At 37.7% G+C, this 16213-nt stretch overlaps 1 protein-coding gene across 1 annotated transcript; it reads left to right on the top strand.

Moving 5' to 3' along the window:
- The first annotated feature begins 1193 nt into the window (after nt 1-1193).
- btbd3b (BTB (POZ) domain containing 3b) lies at nt 1194-15687 on the top strand. The gene is made up of 4 exons (XM_065296412.1): nt 1194-1968; nt 2841-2931; nt 6626-6744; nt 9128-15687. The coding sequence occupies exons 1-4, from the start codon at nt 1661-1663 to the stop codon at nt 10158-10160; spliced, it is 1551 nt and encodes a 516-aa protein (XP_065152484.1). The 5' UTR covers nt 1194-1660; the 3' UTR covers nt 10161-15687.
- Nucleotides 15688-16213: the final 526 nt, after the last annotated feature.

Below are 16213 nucleotides of genomic sequence, written 5' to 3' on the forward strand. Positions count from 1 at the left end.
GAAGCATCGAAAAAACATTTTGGTCCAAAAATAACAAAAAATGCAACTTTATTCAGCATTGTCTTCTCTTCTCCGTCTGTTGTGAAGCACATGCACAAGACTAAGGTCACGTGACTGCAGTGACGGGGCTGATGTGTTATCTGGTGCGCCCCAGCTGTTTTGTTTTTTTGTTTTTTGTGCGCCCGAGCTTTGTTTATAGTCTGAGGGAGAGCACGCTGTAAGTTTGGAAAAAAACTTTGCAAACATGTTCGAGGATAACACATCATCCTCGTCACTGCAGTTACGTGACTTTAGTCTCGCGCATGTGCTTCACTACAGAACCTGAAGAGAAGACAATGCTAAAAAAAGTCGTTATTTTATTTTTGGACCAAAATTTATTTTCGATGCTACATGGACTACTTTGATGATGTTTTCATTACCTTTCTGGACATTGACAGTATACTGTGCATAGATTTTTAATTAAGGGTCAAGAATCTCTCGGACTAAATATAAAACATCTTGACTTTACTTCTGTGCAGTGACGTATTTGTTGAATAAAACTGGAGGAGACGTGGCTTGTTTTCCACTATTAATGGATTGGATATAGAAAAGTAGGCATTTCCTTCAAAAATAGAACCTGCAGCAAACTGACAGTTGGAGGGGGTGGAGTTAATGGATGCAGCCGCCCAATACATCTAGCTGATATCATCAGAAAAGGATCGCCAAGAGGGGAACATTTTCAGATTTTAGTTTATAAGGGCACATGAATTAAAATAATAATAATGACCCACATTGATTATAACGAACACTGCAATATTTTATTAAAGATAAGAATCGTCTGTTTTGATTTCATTGGGTTCTTTAAAAAGTTCTTTAACACTCCAAATAATGTGAGTTGTATTATTTCACATTTTAATCAACAAGATGCATCTCAGAGAAATAGTGCAGATACAATACATTGTTTACAGGGAAAGAAGCTGTCATTTCAGATGTCTTTGCATATTCTAGTAGGGGCTGGGCATGTGGCTTGCAGCCAATCACGGTTTATGAGAGTGCTTATTGGTCGGGCTGTGAGGGATGTCTGCCTTCCATCGGTAGGGGGTTACTCTCCGCTCCATCCTTCCATTCAGCCCCCACAGTCAGCAAAAGACACGTTAGAGCGCAGGTCCACGGCGAGCAAATCCCGCAGAGCTCAGTGTATGTGCTACAGAAGGAGAGCGAGAGAGAGAGAGAGAGAGAGAGAGAGAGAGAGAGAGAGAGAGAGTGTGTGTGTTTGTGAACCACTGCAGAAGCACTAAATCTGGGGCTGTCACATATGCTGAAGGAGAGAGAGAGGAGCAGTGCATGCATTTATCTAACACCACAGTTATGGGGACTCACCGCTGCTGTACACCGGCGGGTCAAACTCGAAGCAAAGGACAGAAAAGTCAGTCGCCGTATTCACTTTAATCTTCTGTTGGAAGAAGGAGATTGAATTTCTGTCTGTTTGCTCTCAGAAGGTGAAGACTTGGAGTGGATTTTTTCCCCTTGTTCCTTTTCCTTCTCTTCTTTTCAATCAATTCATAGCTGTGCTTTGGGTTCCTCACTCCTCGCACTGTCTTTGCGAGTCTCTTAGATCCTTGCTTTCCTTCCGAACATCTTCTCTGCATGCATTTCCACTGCTCTGCAGGTGAACACACTCATGGTGGATGCCAAGGGAAGGAACATGAAATGTTTGACGTTCTTGTTAATGCTTCCAGAATCAGTTAAGAGCAAGTCCAAAGGCTCCAAAAAGGGGAGTCCCAGCAGCTCTTCTAAGCTGCCACCAGTTTGCTATGAGATCATCACCTTAAAAACCAAGAAGAAGAAGAAGATGGCAGCGGAGATCTTCCCCACCAAGAAGCCGGCATCGACCACCACCGTTCAGCAGTATCAGCAGCAGAACTTGAATAACAACAACACCATCCAGTGCTGCAATTGGCAGGGTCTCTACTCCACCATCAGAGAGAGGTATGTAAACTTTTGATCTACTCAAAACTTCACTCGGTTGCAAACATGAATTACAGTGCATAGAAGATTTATACGCTTGTACCAGTTTGTTTGCAATGGTCTATCAATTGATCTACTGGAACGTTGCATATCTATTAAAGAAACTGTTACTACTCTTGATTTCTTATAGTGGTATTTAGTAGATTTAGGTGTTTAAGTTACAGAGATAATGTGATTACATAAAGTTTTAAAATGGTAATTCTGCATTTCGTGAGATATTGTGTCCCAACGGAATTGAAAGGAAAGGTTTTTTTGCATCCACACTTCTGCTTTCTGTCAAATGACAAGATTGTCGTCTGTGGAAAGCCCCATGCCGGCCAAAACAAATGTGAGCTTTCAGACCTGGCTTTGTAGTCACTCTGGAACATTGTTTTTTGTTAACCTATTGCTTCTATGTGGCCCAATAATACATGAGGAAAATGTCATTGTGGACATTGTTTGTCAGGGTTCAGGGATTGTCCTTTTTGCCTCAAATAATGCTGTTTAACTATTTAATACGTGAATGGTTGAATACCATTTTGACTTTTATCTGAAGCAACTTACAGTACATTCAAGCCATTTTACCTTTTTAAATCAGTATGTGCGTTCCCTCAGAATCGATCCAATAACCTTTGCGCTGCTAACGCATAACTGAGTCACATGACCAGGCTTATCTATCGAGCACAGGAAGGCACTATTTTTGATAGTTGCTCTTGATTTTAATTTATGTGCCCCTTGTGCTGCAGTTCCAAATAGGAGGTCTGGAGATATATGGAGCTCTTGTATAAAATCAATAGTGATATGCTGTGTGTTTCAACTTAAAGTGATCTCATTGCCCATATTTTTCCTTGCAGAAACTCTGTGATGTTCAACAATGAACTGATGGCTGATGTTCATTTTGTTGTGGGTCAGTCTGGAGAAACGGAGAGGCTGCCGGGACACAAGGTGAGTCCTCCTGACCTGCAGCAGACAGACACTGCAGCACTAGCAGGATTTAGAGTTTGTGATGTGCTTCACTGCTGGTGTTAATGGTATTTGAGTTCGTTCTGTTGTATTTTGGCTGGCCAGCCCTGACTCTTTTAAGACGGTTTTTAATTATCAGTGTAAATCAGGGGAAGAGTGCCTGGTTTCGGTCCAGACTCATTTTTATGCTGGGTTTGTGCTCCGTGTAATTAAGCAGAGCTTGTGATAAACTTCAATACAAAACAATGCAAATTAAATTTAGTTGTTTTTTAACTTTAATGAATTTAAGACAAAGTGAAGTTATTTTCAGAATAAATTGCTTATAAAGTCTTTGATTCATGGTGTCTGTTAATGTGGAAATAAACGTAAAACTGCCCAGAGGGAAATTTAATTGCTCAGATGTTGCTCAGGAAATCCAATAGGAGTTCTAATTTGAGGTCTAAATATAAACTTGAAATGTGAGTATGGAGCTATACAATTAATGTAAATTGTATAGGTAAAAATCTGGATGTGGGTAAAGCGTTAAAAAGAGTTAACACTGAAATCTGAAATAATATTGACTTTTGATTGCAAAATTGGCAAATCTGAGCTCAGTTTGTGACATTCTTAAGACAACATGATATCACAGAAAGTCGTATTATAGTCCTAAAGTTTGATTAATTTATTCGTGTACATGGCACGAAATTCAGCTTTTTTGTCTTTGTTGTGTCGTTCTATAAATATTTTCTATAAATATTTTTTCGTGCATGTGGCACGGCTTTTATTTTGTGTCATTATTTGGGGTTGGTGTTATATTTGGGGTTTGGGTTAGGATGTACTTTTATGTAATGGTTTCTAGATGTTTTTCTTCCGCTTTTAAAACTATTTTCGCCTGGATTTGGGATTGGGGTTAGGATGTCTAAAAATGTAACAGAAAGTGATTCTAACCCCAACCCCAAGCAACAATGGTAAGAAAATATGAAAAAACAATGAGAAAACAATACATAAAATCAAACGAAAAAGAAAGTTGTGCAACGGACACTAAAAACTTTGTATCAGTGACAGGACAAGGACATTCGTGCTCAAGGCACATAAAAAAGCTGAATTTTGTGCCATGGACACAAATAAATGTATCAAATTTTTCGTGACTATAACACAACTTTCCGTGAGATCAGTCTGTCTTAAGATCTCAAGTCACCATGAAACGGAAGTGGAGATTGCCTTATTTACCCCGTGGACACGTATATCCGAGTAAAACAGCTTCTGAAATTAAATAAGGCAGGGCTGGATTTGAATTACCATCGAGATCTGATTGGATCGTTTGAAGTTGGGTCATGTTGCTAATTGCTACACCCGCCATGAATTTTTAAAAATAATGAAGCTCACAGATAAGTCATATGTAAAAAATACCACAATATTCCAAAATAAATGACAGTTTTTCATTTTATTTTCATGGCGCCTTTAAACTCTATATGAGACATTTGTGAAATTTCAGTGTCTTATTTTCAGGAGAAATATCTAACATGCAGGTGATGTATGCAAAGTTTTTTTATCTCATTAGGAAAAGTAACTAAAATATAAAGAGATCTCCTCTGGGATTTTTCTTTTTTATGGAAGGTTCTCCCGTCTTTGTAAATGTTAGTTGTCTTAGTAAATGTGAACAACATAATTTTAATGTGATCAAAGTTTGGAATATACAGTTTATCATTATCAGCTGTTGCAATGGAGAGATAACAGTCTTACTGAGTAAATACATAGTTTTAAAAAACAAAACAATAGTGGGTACATAATAACAGAAATAATAATATTTTTTCATATCAGAGATGTAAGTAGTTATTCTGTTAGTTAGTTTATTAGCTAATATATATTTACTCTATCACTTTCACTGGTTTAACAAATGTGCCATATATATTTTGAAACTGTATCCAACGCAGTGTTATAGTCAAGACCACCTAAACAGAAACCAAGACAAGACCAAGACTTTAAGGGGCAGAAACCAATACAAGACTGATACCTAAGGAAGTTGAGACCGAGAAAAAAAATGGATGAAATTACATCTTGGATTTTGTGGGCCTTTGTATTAATTTGTTGAAAGATTTTTTGGATAATCCCCCATTCATCTTTTACCGGAAACAGTAACAGGTCAATGATTGCTTTTAAAGCCAGATGTTTTATATCCAGTCACATTAATGATGTGATGATGTGTTAATTATGTTACCACGTAAATCAGACAATGCACTTGCAATGTAGCATAATTCCCAAAGTTGTGATCTAGACCGGTCTTAAAATAAAATCCAGAGACCACTAAGTCTGAGATCAAGACAAGACCAAGACCAAAGACTTTCGATTTTAAGACAAGACCTTTAAAAAATAGTCTTGAGACGGGTCTTGAGTACTACAACACTAATCCAAAGAACCCTTGCTTCCTGTACATCTCATGAAAATGTAAAATGGACAAATCACATCACCCTGTTAAACCTTTTTAAGGACCTTTTAAGGTCTCTGTTGAGGGTAATCTGTGGAGGACTGTGGTTGGGAAGTCTATTTAAATCTATTATAATTCTGGTTTACATCTTTGCTCATTTATCTGACCTCCACTTAACGAGTAAAACCTTTCTTTACTCTTCCACTCATATCTCAATGTGTTTACAAGCTCTCTTCAGTTGCTTTATTTCTAATATTAATTGTTGCTCTTGGATCTGTATTATTAAATGTGGCATTATTGTTTGGCCTCAGGCCAGTTTTGACTCCACCAAAACCCCATCGAAACCCATTGTTTTGTGTTTTACTCTTATATTTTATTGAAACAGTCAGGGCTGATTTATCCTTTAAAGAATTCTGGCACGACACATCTTTTATCCATTTAGGAGGGCAGAATGAAAAGCTATGATTGGCTGATATGTAATGCGTTATAAAGCCCATTTAGGCAAGGGCGTTGTATTTCTTTCTTGCATGGCCACAGCCAATATTGCAATGAGCCATGAAGAGTTATTACCGAGACCTTTTTATGATGTCCATTTGGCCGGGGTTCAATTATGCATTATCATTTTATATGGGAAGACTGTGTTTGCTTCTAGCAAAGTCTCGCTTGCATTTGAGTGCAAAATTACCCTCAGCATTTTTTGAGGGTCCTCTTAGTAACAACATCTTTTTTATGGGCTTTCCACATGAGAGACATCGAAAGGGTGAAAAACACAACTTTACTGACGCAGCATTAAAAAAGCCTGTGTGATAAAGATGAGCATGTGTGAGATTATACAGTGAATTGTGCTCATGTTATATAATGCCTCTGCATCACTGTGTTGGCCTCTGATTTCATCATTAGCTACAGTACATTCACCCATTAGCATCAGACGGATAACTTTTAACTTCAGCAGCCACTTCCACACCGGTGTCAAACACTCTTTGCTTGGGCAGGAAAACCAATTGCCGTTTACATGAGTAGCACAGGTTTTGTAAGCCCAGAGGGAAATTACAACCATAATTAAACATTGCTCTTTGTTGGTGAAATTTCATGTTTACTTTCCACTCAAATGACTCTGGGGAGCTGAAATTTTAAAGAGGCAAGCGTTACCTATACCATGCATCAATTCAGAAGTTGTAATAAATGAAACAGGGTTTATAATAGATATTGTTTTGTCTTTAAAACTAAACAGGATTGGCGAACACTGATGTATACTAATATTTTTCTCAACAGTATGTCCTCGCTGTGGGAAGTTCTGTTTTTCACGCCATGTTCTACGGTGAACTAGCAGAAGACAGCGATGAAATCCGTATTCCTGATGTGGAACCTCCAGCCTTTCTGGCCATGTTAAAGTAAGACTCTTATATAATAATACCTTAATGCGTCAGGTCTACACTGCCTGACCCTTTCATCATCTACACTTCAAAACCATTATTAACTTCATGTACTGAAAATGTAGCTATAATTGTTGTCAATTAAGCACAGGAGTAAGAAAATCGTTCTCCCTGATCTAGGTACCATCTCTTTGGACTTCATCCAGAAGGGTTAATTGACTACCCTGACATGTAATTTCCTTACAGCCAACAGTTCAAGACCATTAAAGGCGATGTGGTCTTTGGAAGAATTTAAAGTTTGAGTTCTGAGGGAAACCATCTGAGCAGTTAGGTTTATTTAAATGGATAGAAACTATAAATAGCTTTTTTTAACTAAAAGTAATTTCGAATGAAGAAATCAGTTCAGGTACCACTGTAAAAAAATCTAAATGCTAAAAAGCTTTTTGGAAGGACTATGTGGGTCATGAAAATCTTTGTGCAGTGCTGGATGTAAGCATTTATATATTTCCAGAAAGACTTGCTATGTATTTTACAATCAGATGTTTAATCCCTGACTGCAAGTGGCACTATGCTTAAATGTTAAATACAACTTAAGCTTAAACAGAGAGAAAATGAATAATGAAGTAAAATTAGCTTGTCCTCCACTACAAAGGCTCGGGCCATGACAGGGGTATCTTGTAGATCTGAGTTCATGCTTTTCAATTCACGTCTCTTGAGAGACATTCTGTGTTCTCCTCTGTCTTTCTCTTTCTTCTCTCTCTCTCTCTCTCTCTCTTTCTCTCTTTCTCTCAAGAGAGTTTTATCATCCCCTCATCCCCTGTTTTCTTGTAAATTAGCATGTATTAGGCTCTTATGCTTAGGTTCAGTCATTTCACTTTGATGCAGTGGCAGCTGGTGACATCTTTTTTTGAGGGCGCTCAATGCGAAGTTCGTCACAACATGTATGTAGCCCGTCATGTGTGTGGTTCCTTTTTTTAAAATATGTGTTCTGCACTTTGAGTGATCCTGTGTGCATCACGTGTCTTGTCAAAATAAGTGCCTGCTGCAGATGCGTCTAAAGGGTTTATGATAAAAGAGACGCTCGCATTTTCCAGATACTCGCATAATCTCTTGAGTAATCAGAGTTTACTGTTAAGGGAGTGTCTTGCGTGTATTTTGTGAACGTGAGCGTCTCTTTTATCATAAATGGTTTTGACGCGTGTTCAGCAGGCACTAATTTTGACAAAACACGTGATGCACATGGTTTACATGAGGAGACAAACACATATTTTGAAAACGATAGCAATACACATGACACTCCTAACACTTATTTTGAATTAGAGCCTCGCGGATGAGCAGTCACGAGCCGCCACTGCTTTGTTGACAATGAAAAGGTTATTAATTATCATTAAATAAAAGGCTTTATTTTCACAAATGTCACTTAAGTCATTTCATTTGTTTTGCTGCAAAACGCTTTAAGTGCAAGCAAGCGTTTTGGCAAAAACCAAAAACAAAACATCCACAGTTGCAAAATCACTAAAGGTGCAACTAGAAACATTGCAAATGATGAAAGTCAGAATTTAAAAAGTAAAAATGAAGAAAATGAACCACACATCAAGTCCTGTGATCCATTTCACCGTTTTCATGTCCAAGTTCTCACAAGGGAGGGACACAAATTTGAATTTGATCGGCAATAACTTCACATTCGTCTTCTGTGCACAGTGAGAAATTTGCTAAAATAATTGACGTTGCGTTTAACAGAGTCTATCAACAAAGCTGCATTTTTGAATGGCCTGAGGCCGGGATTAAGCATATTTGAAGCTAAATTGTTTGATGACCATATAGTACATGCCGAGAGTACTTGGTTAATATCATTATCTCATTTTTGACGGAGGTTGCATTTAGTGGCTTTGTATCTGAGCTCTTCATATGTTTTCATGACTTATTGATCACATCATTTTTAACAGTGTTTATGCTGTTTTATAGAGTATTAGTGGTTTGTTTCAGTCCAAAATGTATTATAGGAATGATTTTATTAGACTTGCTAATAGCATGATCAATTCAGCTTAACATCTGTCCCGAGGACACAATTCAAAGTGCCTGCCAAATAATTTATATTCTGCTAGTTATATTATGGCTATTCTTATATTTTCTGAATAGCGTCTTTGTCATTTCAAAATACAGTATTTCCATCCAATTGTTGTAGTCTAGAGACCTGGCAATGCTTTTCCTTTGTCTTGTGTGGACCATAAACTCCCAGCAAAATGCACGGGAGCTCATGCTGATAGCACATCATAAAAATAAGTTTCTGGCTGTGCTAGTAATAGCAGGTTACAATGCCTTCTAACGTACTTCATACTTTTTAAATTACTACCGTCGATTGCACACTGCGCAGTTAACACTGAATATTTGTGTTTTTCAGGTACATCTACTGTGATGAAATTGACTTGAGTGCCGACACTGTGCTGGCTACATTATACGCAGCCAAGAAGTACATAGTACCTCACCTGGCTCGGGCCTGCGTCAACTTTTTGGAAACGAGCCTTAGCGCTAAGAACGCCTGCATTCTTTTATCTCAAAGCTGTCTGTTCGAAGAGCCAGACCTAACGCAACGCTGCTGGGAAGTTATTGACGCTCAGGCAGAGCTGGCGCTTAAATCCGACGGCTTTTGTGACATTGACGTTCAAACCCTGGAGAGCATCCTTGGTCGAGAGACTCTAAACGCGAAGGAGATTGTTGTGTTTGAAGCAGCGCTGAGCTGGGCGGAGGCTGAATGTCAGAGAAAGGAGTTGAATTTAACTATTGACAATAAACGCAAAGTTCTGGGTCAGGCCGTCTACCTGATCCGTATCCCTACCATGGGTCTCGATGATTTCGCTAACAGTGCCGCCCAGTCTGGAGTTTTAACGCTTAATGAAACCAATGACATTTTCTTATGGTATACGGCGGCCAAGAAGCCCGAGCTGCAGTTCGCCAGCCAACCTCGTAAAGGACTGACACCGCAGAAGTGCCATCGCTTTCAGTCTTGCGCCTACCGCAGCAACCAATGGCGCTACCGTGGACGATGTGACAGCATTCAGTTCGCCGTCGATAAACGGGTGTTTATCGCCGGTTTTGGCCTTTATGGCTCGAGCTGCGGGTCTGCCGAGTACACGGCCAAGATTGAGCTGAAACGACAAGGTGTCGTCCTGGGAACCAACCTCAGCAAGTACTTTTCGGATGGTTCAAGCAACACTTTCCCCGTTTGGTTCGATTACCCGGTTCAGATCGAACCTGACACTTTCTACACGGCCAGTGTGGTTCTTGATGGAAATGAGTTGAGTTATTTTGGTCAGGAGGGCATGACAGAAGTTCAGTGTGGAAAGGTCACCTTTCAGTTTCAGTGTTCTTCAGACAGTACCAATGGCACAGGTGTGCAGGGCGGACAGATTCCAGAACTCATCTTCTATGCCTAGCAACAGTAACTTGTTGGGGTGAATTTGGAATAGCTTTACATTGCGTACAATATCTTTTTCTATTACATTGCAAAATCTTTCTCCGTGGTCTGAGCTCAACCAAACTGACCCACAGACTTCTGTTTTGAGCTCTAACTCTTGTTGAGGTCCTTCTGTATTTCGCTGTATTTCCTCCATGTCCTAATGTGAATTAAATATTTCATTTTAAGCTCTAAATAAGGCTGCACCTGTTTACGAATGAAAATCGTATTTCGGTTGATGTTTGCCAGGTCTGACTCCAAATCTAATATGTGAGGTGGCCAACAAGACAACAATTGAGGAGCTCAGGTGCAAAGCATCCGAACGCCACCACATCAAAAGTGCGATAATGATATTAACTGAATGCTCTCGGCACGTATTATACATTTATCAAATACTTTAACTTCAAATCTGCTAAATTCCATCCTCAGATTCAGAAATTCTGGTTTGTTAGCAGAAGAGTCTGATAAAAATGTCAGACGCACTTACCGTGGGTTCACACCTGCCGCGTTTGAGGCATCAAAATCTTGTCTACTGCGTATAGTTTGCCGCTTGAACATTTGAATCGAATGACGCGATATGGGCGGCGTGTTGGCCGCAAAAACGTGTCTTCACCCAAGTTGAAAATATTCAACTCAAGCGGAAAATTTGCATGACACAAAGTTAAATCCCACGAGTAATCTAGAGCGAGTAACCCGATGACCCGCATTTGGTGTGTACATAGCATAAGTTTACTCTCTTCATTCGCGCGTGAAATTCTAGTGATCGAGACTTTCAGGCGGAAATGTGAGGGTTGAGGAACAGATGAACCCAAATGCAACGATGTCGGGGAAAAACAGAAAACACTTTATTTATAAACAGAAACCCACAAGGGGGTAAACAACATGAAACATGAACTAGACGAATAACACTACAACTATGACTTGGTATCTTGACTAGCAAGGTAACATGAACACGTGGAACAGAACACAATGAACCTGCACAGAACTAAAGATACACTGACATTAAATAGAAGAAACCAAACAAGATAACGAGCGGGAACAGGTGATGGGAGAAAACCAATGATTACTAATAAGCAGGAGAACGAGGGGGCGGGGTCACAAGATAAGACACCGGAGGAACATGCCACACAAAAACAAGGCATGAACCTCCAGATAAGGCCTGGGACTACCAGAACTCTGCCACCATGACAAAATACAAATATAACATAAGACTTCAAGGCAAAGTCCTGACAGGAAATTTGCGTCATGGGATGTGCTTCTGCGACTTGGTTAACGTGGCGCGGTTTTCCGCCAAAGTTCACAATTTTCAAACTAGACACGCGAATAAGGCGGAATCACATCTACCCTGCCGCACTAAACGCCTCATTCGCGCCGCGAGACCACCAGGCGCTCGTCAACGCGTCTTCACATTGACTTAACATTGAAATCACTCACCCTTAACGACTCTACCGCGGCTGGTCTGAAATTAGAGGTTTTTGCATCTGAGCTCTTTAATTGTATGGTGGGGTTGGTTGGGCCAAGCGTGTGATGACCACATCCACCTTGTCCACTTCTGGAGCTGAGCCTTGCAGTTGCCTTTTATCTTATTAACATCATAAGGACAACAATAATGGGCACTGGATTGTGTGTTATATGTACAGTATATATTTAAATGTGAATTAAATTATATGATATATAGATATACTATATTATCGCTCCATGGCTATATCTGCTGTTTACAATGACTATGCCATGTTAGTGAACGCTTGCACATGTATATTGTAGCAATAGTGAACAAACTCATCATTTGTCAATATCAGTCTAATACCACTATTACATTTCAAGGCAATCAAAATACTAACACCAAAGTTCCATTCAACAACCCTGAATCACAGAAACTACCTTGTGAGTAATAGGCAATTGCCAAGCACAGACCATCATAGACATTTTACAGATCTTTAGCTTTAGAAACGTTAGCTTCTTTGCATCAATCATATTGACGAATCTTAACTTTTGATCATAAACATATTAGTGTGTTTGCACTGGCAAGTCTTTGACTTTGAAATGGCATCATATGTACAGTGAACTGCCTCATGTTGTATTATATTATTTAGAATGAGGATAATATTTATCTTATAATAAAATGTTTCTGTTCTCTAATGAGTTTAATGAAATGTGGCATATTTGTTTAAAACGTTCTCTTTCACGTCGGCTTTATAAAGTGCACAAAAGATCAAATACATCCTTTAATTTAGCTGAAATAACAGGTTATATATTCATAAGTATACCGTATATCATTTACACCTCTGTAAGTGTTGTGTTCATGGATAATTAGCAGAATAATTAGCTGTCAGCCAACAAACCTTTTTCACGCTACTAAATGGGATGTTGTCAACTAACATTATATCACGTAAAGACAAGTTATAATGCATTTCATTTTGTCTGGTTTAAGCTGTAATTACCAGCATTGAAGGTGTTTTGATGAAACAGTAATTTTATTCCCTGCAGACATATTAGCGACAATTAGCAGTGAGCTGAAGATAAATAATTCCTACTTAAATTAGTTAAAAAATGACAAATTCATTTTTTTTTCGCAGACATAATCTTCTTTATTTATCATTTTTTAGATGCACAACAGAATATTAATCATGTGTATAAAGTCTGTTAGCTCCGTACTGGCGTATTACAGAAACCAAACCATCAAATGAATTACAATGTTAGCTCCCACTGCAAATGATATGCTTTTTAAAATATATTAAATACCAACACAATCTTATGGCAATTCGCACGTCATTTTAAAGGTGGCCTATTTGTATTAATTCGCAACCACATTCGTACATTTTTGTACGATGTAAGGTTTGGTCACACACTACACTTTTCCTTTACTTCAATTGATATGTGAATGCAAGAGACCGAAAAACGCAATTTCGAGCGAAGATATTTTTCAAAGTTCAAGTCTGGTGAACTCTGACCTGCGAATATGTGTCATGTGGAGATATGTGACCAGTAGAAAACCAGTCATGGTGTGACCTCTCTCTCTACTGAAAATCAAAAATTAACTTATATTGAAAAAGCACTTCCCACCCATATTCGCAGGAAGCCCAAAAATATTCAACCCAATCTCATGGCAATATATACGTTATAGTCACAAAATATTTGATTAATTTATTTGTGTTATTGACACGATTTTCCACTGTTTTTTGTGCTATTGAGCACAAATGTCTTTTTTATTTCACCATTTCTATAAATAGTTTTTTGTGTCTGTGGCACGACTTTCTTTATCGTGTCATTTTATATATTTTTTTCTCATTGTTTTTCTTATTTTTCAATCATTGTCGCTTGGGGTTAGATTTTTATTTAATTTTTTTCTAAACCCCCACAAGTTCTTTTCCTAACCCCAACTCCCTTTCCTAACACCCTAACCTTATCCCAATTTTTGAGAGTTTTTAACACCCCACCTATTTATCCCCTAAACCCAACTTCAAGGATCTGTTGGTCTCTCAAACCCCAAAGAACATTAATTATCTTTTCCTTTATTTAAAATTTGTATTTCTTTTGCCCCATAGGTGTCATTTACACTGGGGACGCTGGGGACATGTCCCCACCACTTTTTGAAATGGCTGATTTTGTCCCCACCACTTTTTGAAAGCATTTGGTTAAAATGTTCTGAAAAATCAAGCAATACCTGTGCAACTTTCACTGCTTTTTTTTCTTGCTTTCAGTAGAAATATCTAAAAATTCTTAAATTAAGATGTTTTTTCTTGAAGAGCAAAATGACCTAAGAAAATAAGACTGTATTTAGACAAAAAAAATGTATAATTTAAGTAAATTTGTGATTAAAACAAGCAAAAATGTCTGCCAATGGGGTGAGAATTTTTTTTACTTTTTATAAGATTTCTTTTTTCTTAAACACTTAATTTAAGCAAAAACTTCTCACTCCATTGGCAGATGAATTTTGCTTGTTTTAACTAGACTTATTTTCTTACTTCATTTTGCTCATCAAGAAAATATATCTTGATTTAAGAATTTTTAGATATTTCTACTGAAAACAAGACAAAAATAATGAGTAAGAAAGTCATTTTTTGCAGTGTACACTGCAAAAAAATTTTTTCAAGAAAAAAAAATCTTAGTACTTTTGTCTTGCTTTCAGTAAAAATATCTAAAACATTCTTAAATTAAAATAAATTAAGTCGTTTTTAGACCAAAAATATCAAATTTAAGTGATCTTGAGCATAAAACAAGCAAAAAAATCTGAAAATCTGAATTTTTCTTGAATTTAGTTTTAAAGATTTTTACCCCATTGGAAGATATTTTTTTCTTTTTTTATGCACAAAATCACTTAAATTTGATATTTTTGGTCTAAAAACTAGACTTATTTTATTGGGTAATTTTGCTCCTGAAGACAAAGCATTTTAATTTAAGATATTTTTTGATATTTCTACTGAAAACAAGACAAAAATACTAAGAAATGTAATGTTTTTTCATCTGATCTTTTGTCCCCACCACTTCTCAACACAAACTGACGCCCCTGTTTTGCCCTATCCCTTTCCCCCCACCCCTTTCTTTTCAAAACCAATTTACGACAGTTCAAAAAATGCTCCCTATTTTAATTCTGACTTTGTTCCTAATTTTTTACTTTGCCCGTCCTGTATCTGTCTGTTCCTTTAAACCAGTGTTGAAGGTTATAGAGATTTTTTTATTATGATTGTGGGTTGATTTTTCATTTTTTTGTACATTTTATTTCCCTCTTCTTATCCCAAATATGAGGTTTTAAAGTGTACCTGTGCCTGACGAGGCGTTCAGTTCCCCTAACTCCAACCCCAAGCGAGAATAGTTTTAAAAAGGGAAGAAAAACATGTAGAAACCAATAAATAAAATTATGTCCTATCCCAAACCCCAAATATAACCCTAAGCGACAATGATTGAAAAATAGGAAAAAACTATGAGAGAAAAAAATGACACGATAAAAAAAGTTGTGCCACAGACACAAAAGACTGTTTATAGAAATACTGTATGTGCTCAATGGCACGAACAGTGAAAAATTGCGTCAATAATACAAATCAATTAATTAAATATTTGTGACTATAACACAACTTGCCGTAAGATAGAGTAGAAATATTTGCATGCTCAAAGTCTAGTCTGACCGCCACCTTACTTTCACCTCGGCCACATTGTGGTTTAGGCTGGAATTTCATTATTGTTTTTTTCTAATAATCATACGTTGTATAGCTCACTTTATACAAATTCATACGAATTAGCCAAGTCGTAAAATACGTACAAATCCCTGTGACATCAGGCTGAAAATACAAGCAAATCAATGCTTCTGAATTTTGATGTATTTGCTGACTTTTTTTGTAAAATTATCCATCACATGAGCTACTTTAATCTTTGTGCACTACTATACAGAGGTCATTGATGGAGCTTACTGTGAATGTGTATAATGCATTTGTTTGTGTGTTACAGTGCAGAGAGACTTATGAATGTGTATGGTAGTTGAACATGGAAATAAACACGCAGTTCTGTTCTGACCAATCGTGAGTGGCTTTTTTAGTGTAAGAAATAAACATATTTACACATTTGGTTGGTGCTTTTATCCAAATGTTTCATCTTAGAAACAAACTTACCCTACGCACATATTGTGGTTTTGTCTACAGTATAAAGAGTAAAGTTTAATAGAAAGACTTTTCCCAGAACATAAAGATGTGTATTTAGAAGCATCTTGTCAAAGCCTACATTTACCCCCCACCACCAGAGATCAATATTGTGTTCGTAGATTTTTGGTAAGAACTCTCAGAAGGACAGTAAGCAGCCTCGGTGAAGTGAGAAAATAGAGCGGGTAATTTTGTGTGCTTTGGTTGTAGGCTACATGGAATTTTGCTTACCTCTGAATAGATTCCTAGATGTGTTCAGGGTTGCTAAACGACCTGGTATAAGCAGATCAATAGCCTGTCATGTCAATCAGCAGGCTTTCATCTAAAATCGGTCTCAAGATCTCATTCTCGGTGGTAACTTTGGCAGGCTTGGTTATAAAAGTGTTTAAGTGCTAAGGGCTAA

Source organism: Paramisgurnus dabryanus, chromosome 20 (genome assembly GCF_030506205.2).
Source record: "Paramisgurnus dabryanus chromosome 20, PD_genome_1.1, whole genome shotgun sequence".
In the NCBI taxonomy this organism is placed as follows: Eukaryota; Metazoa; Chordata; class Actinopteri; order Cypriniformes; family Cobitidae; genus Paramisgurnus; species Paramisgurnus dabryanus.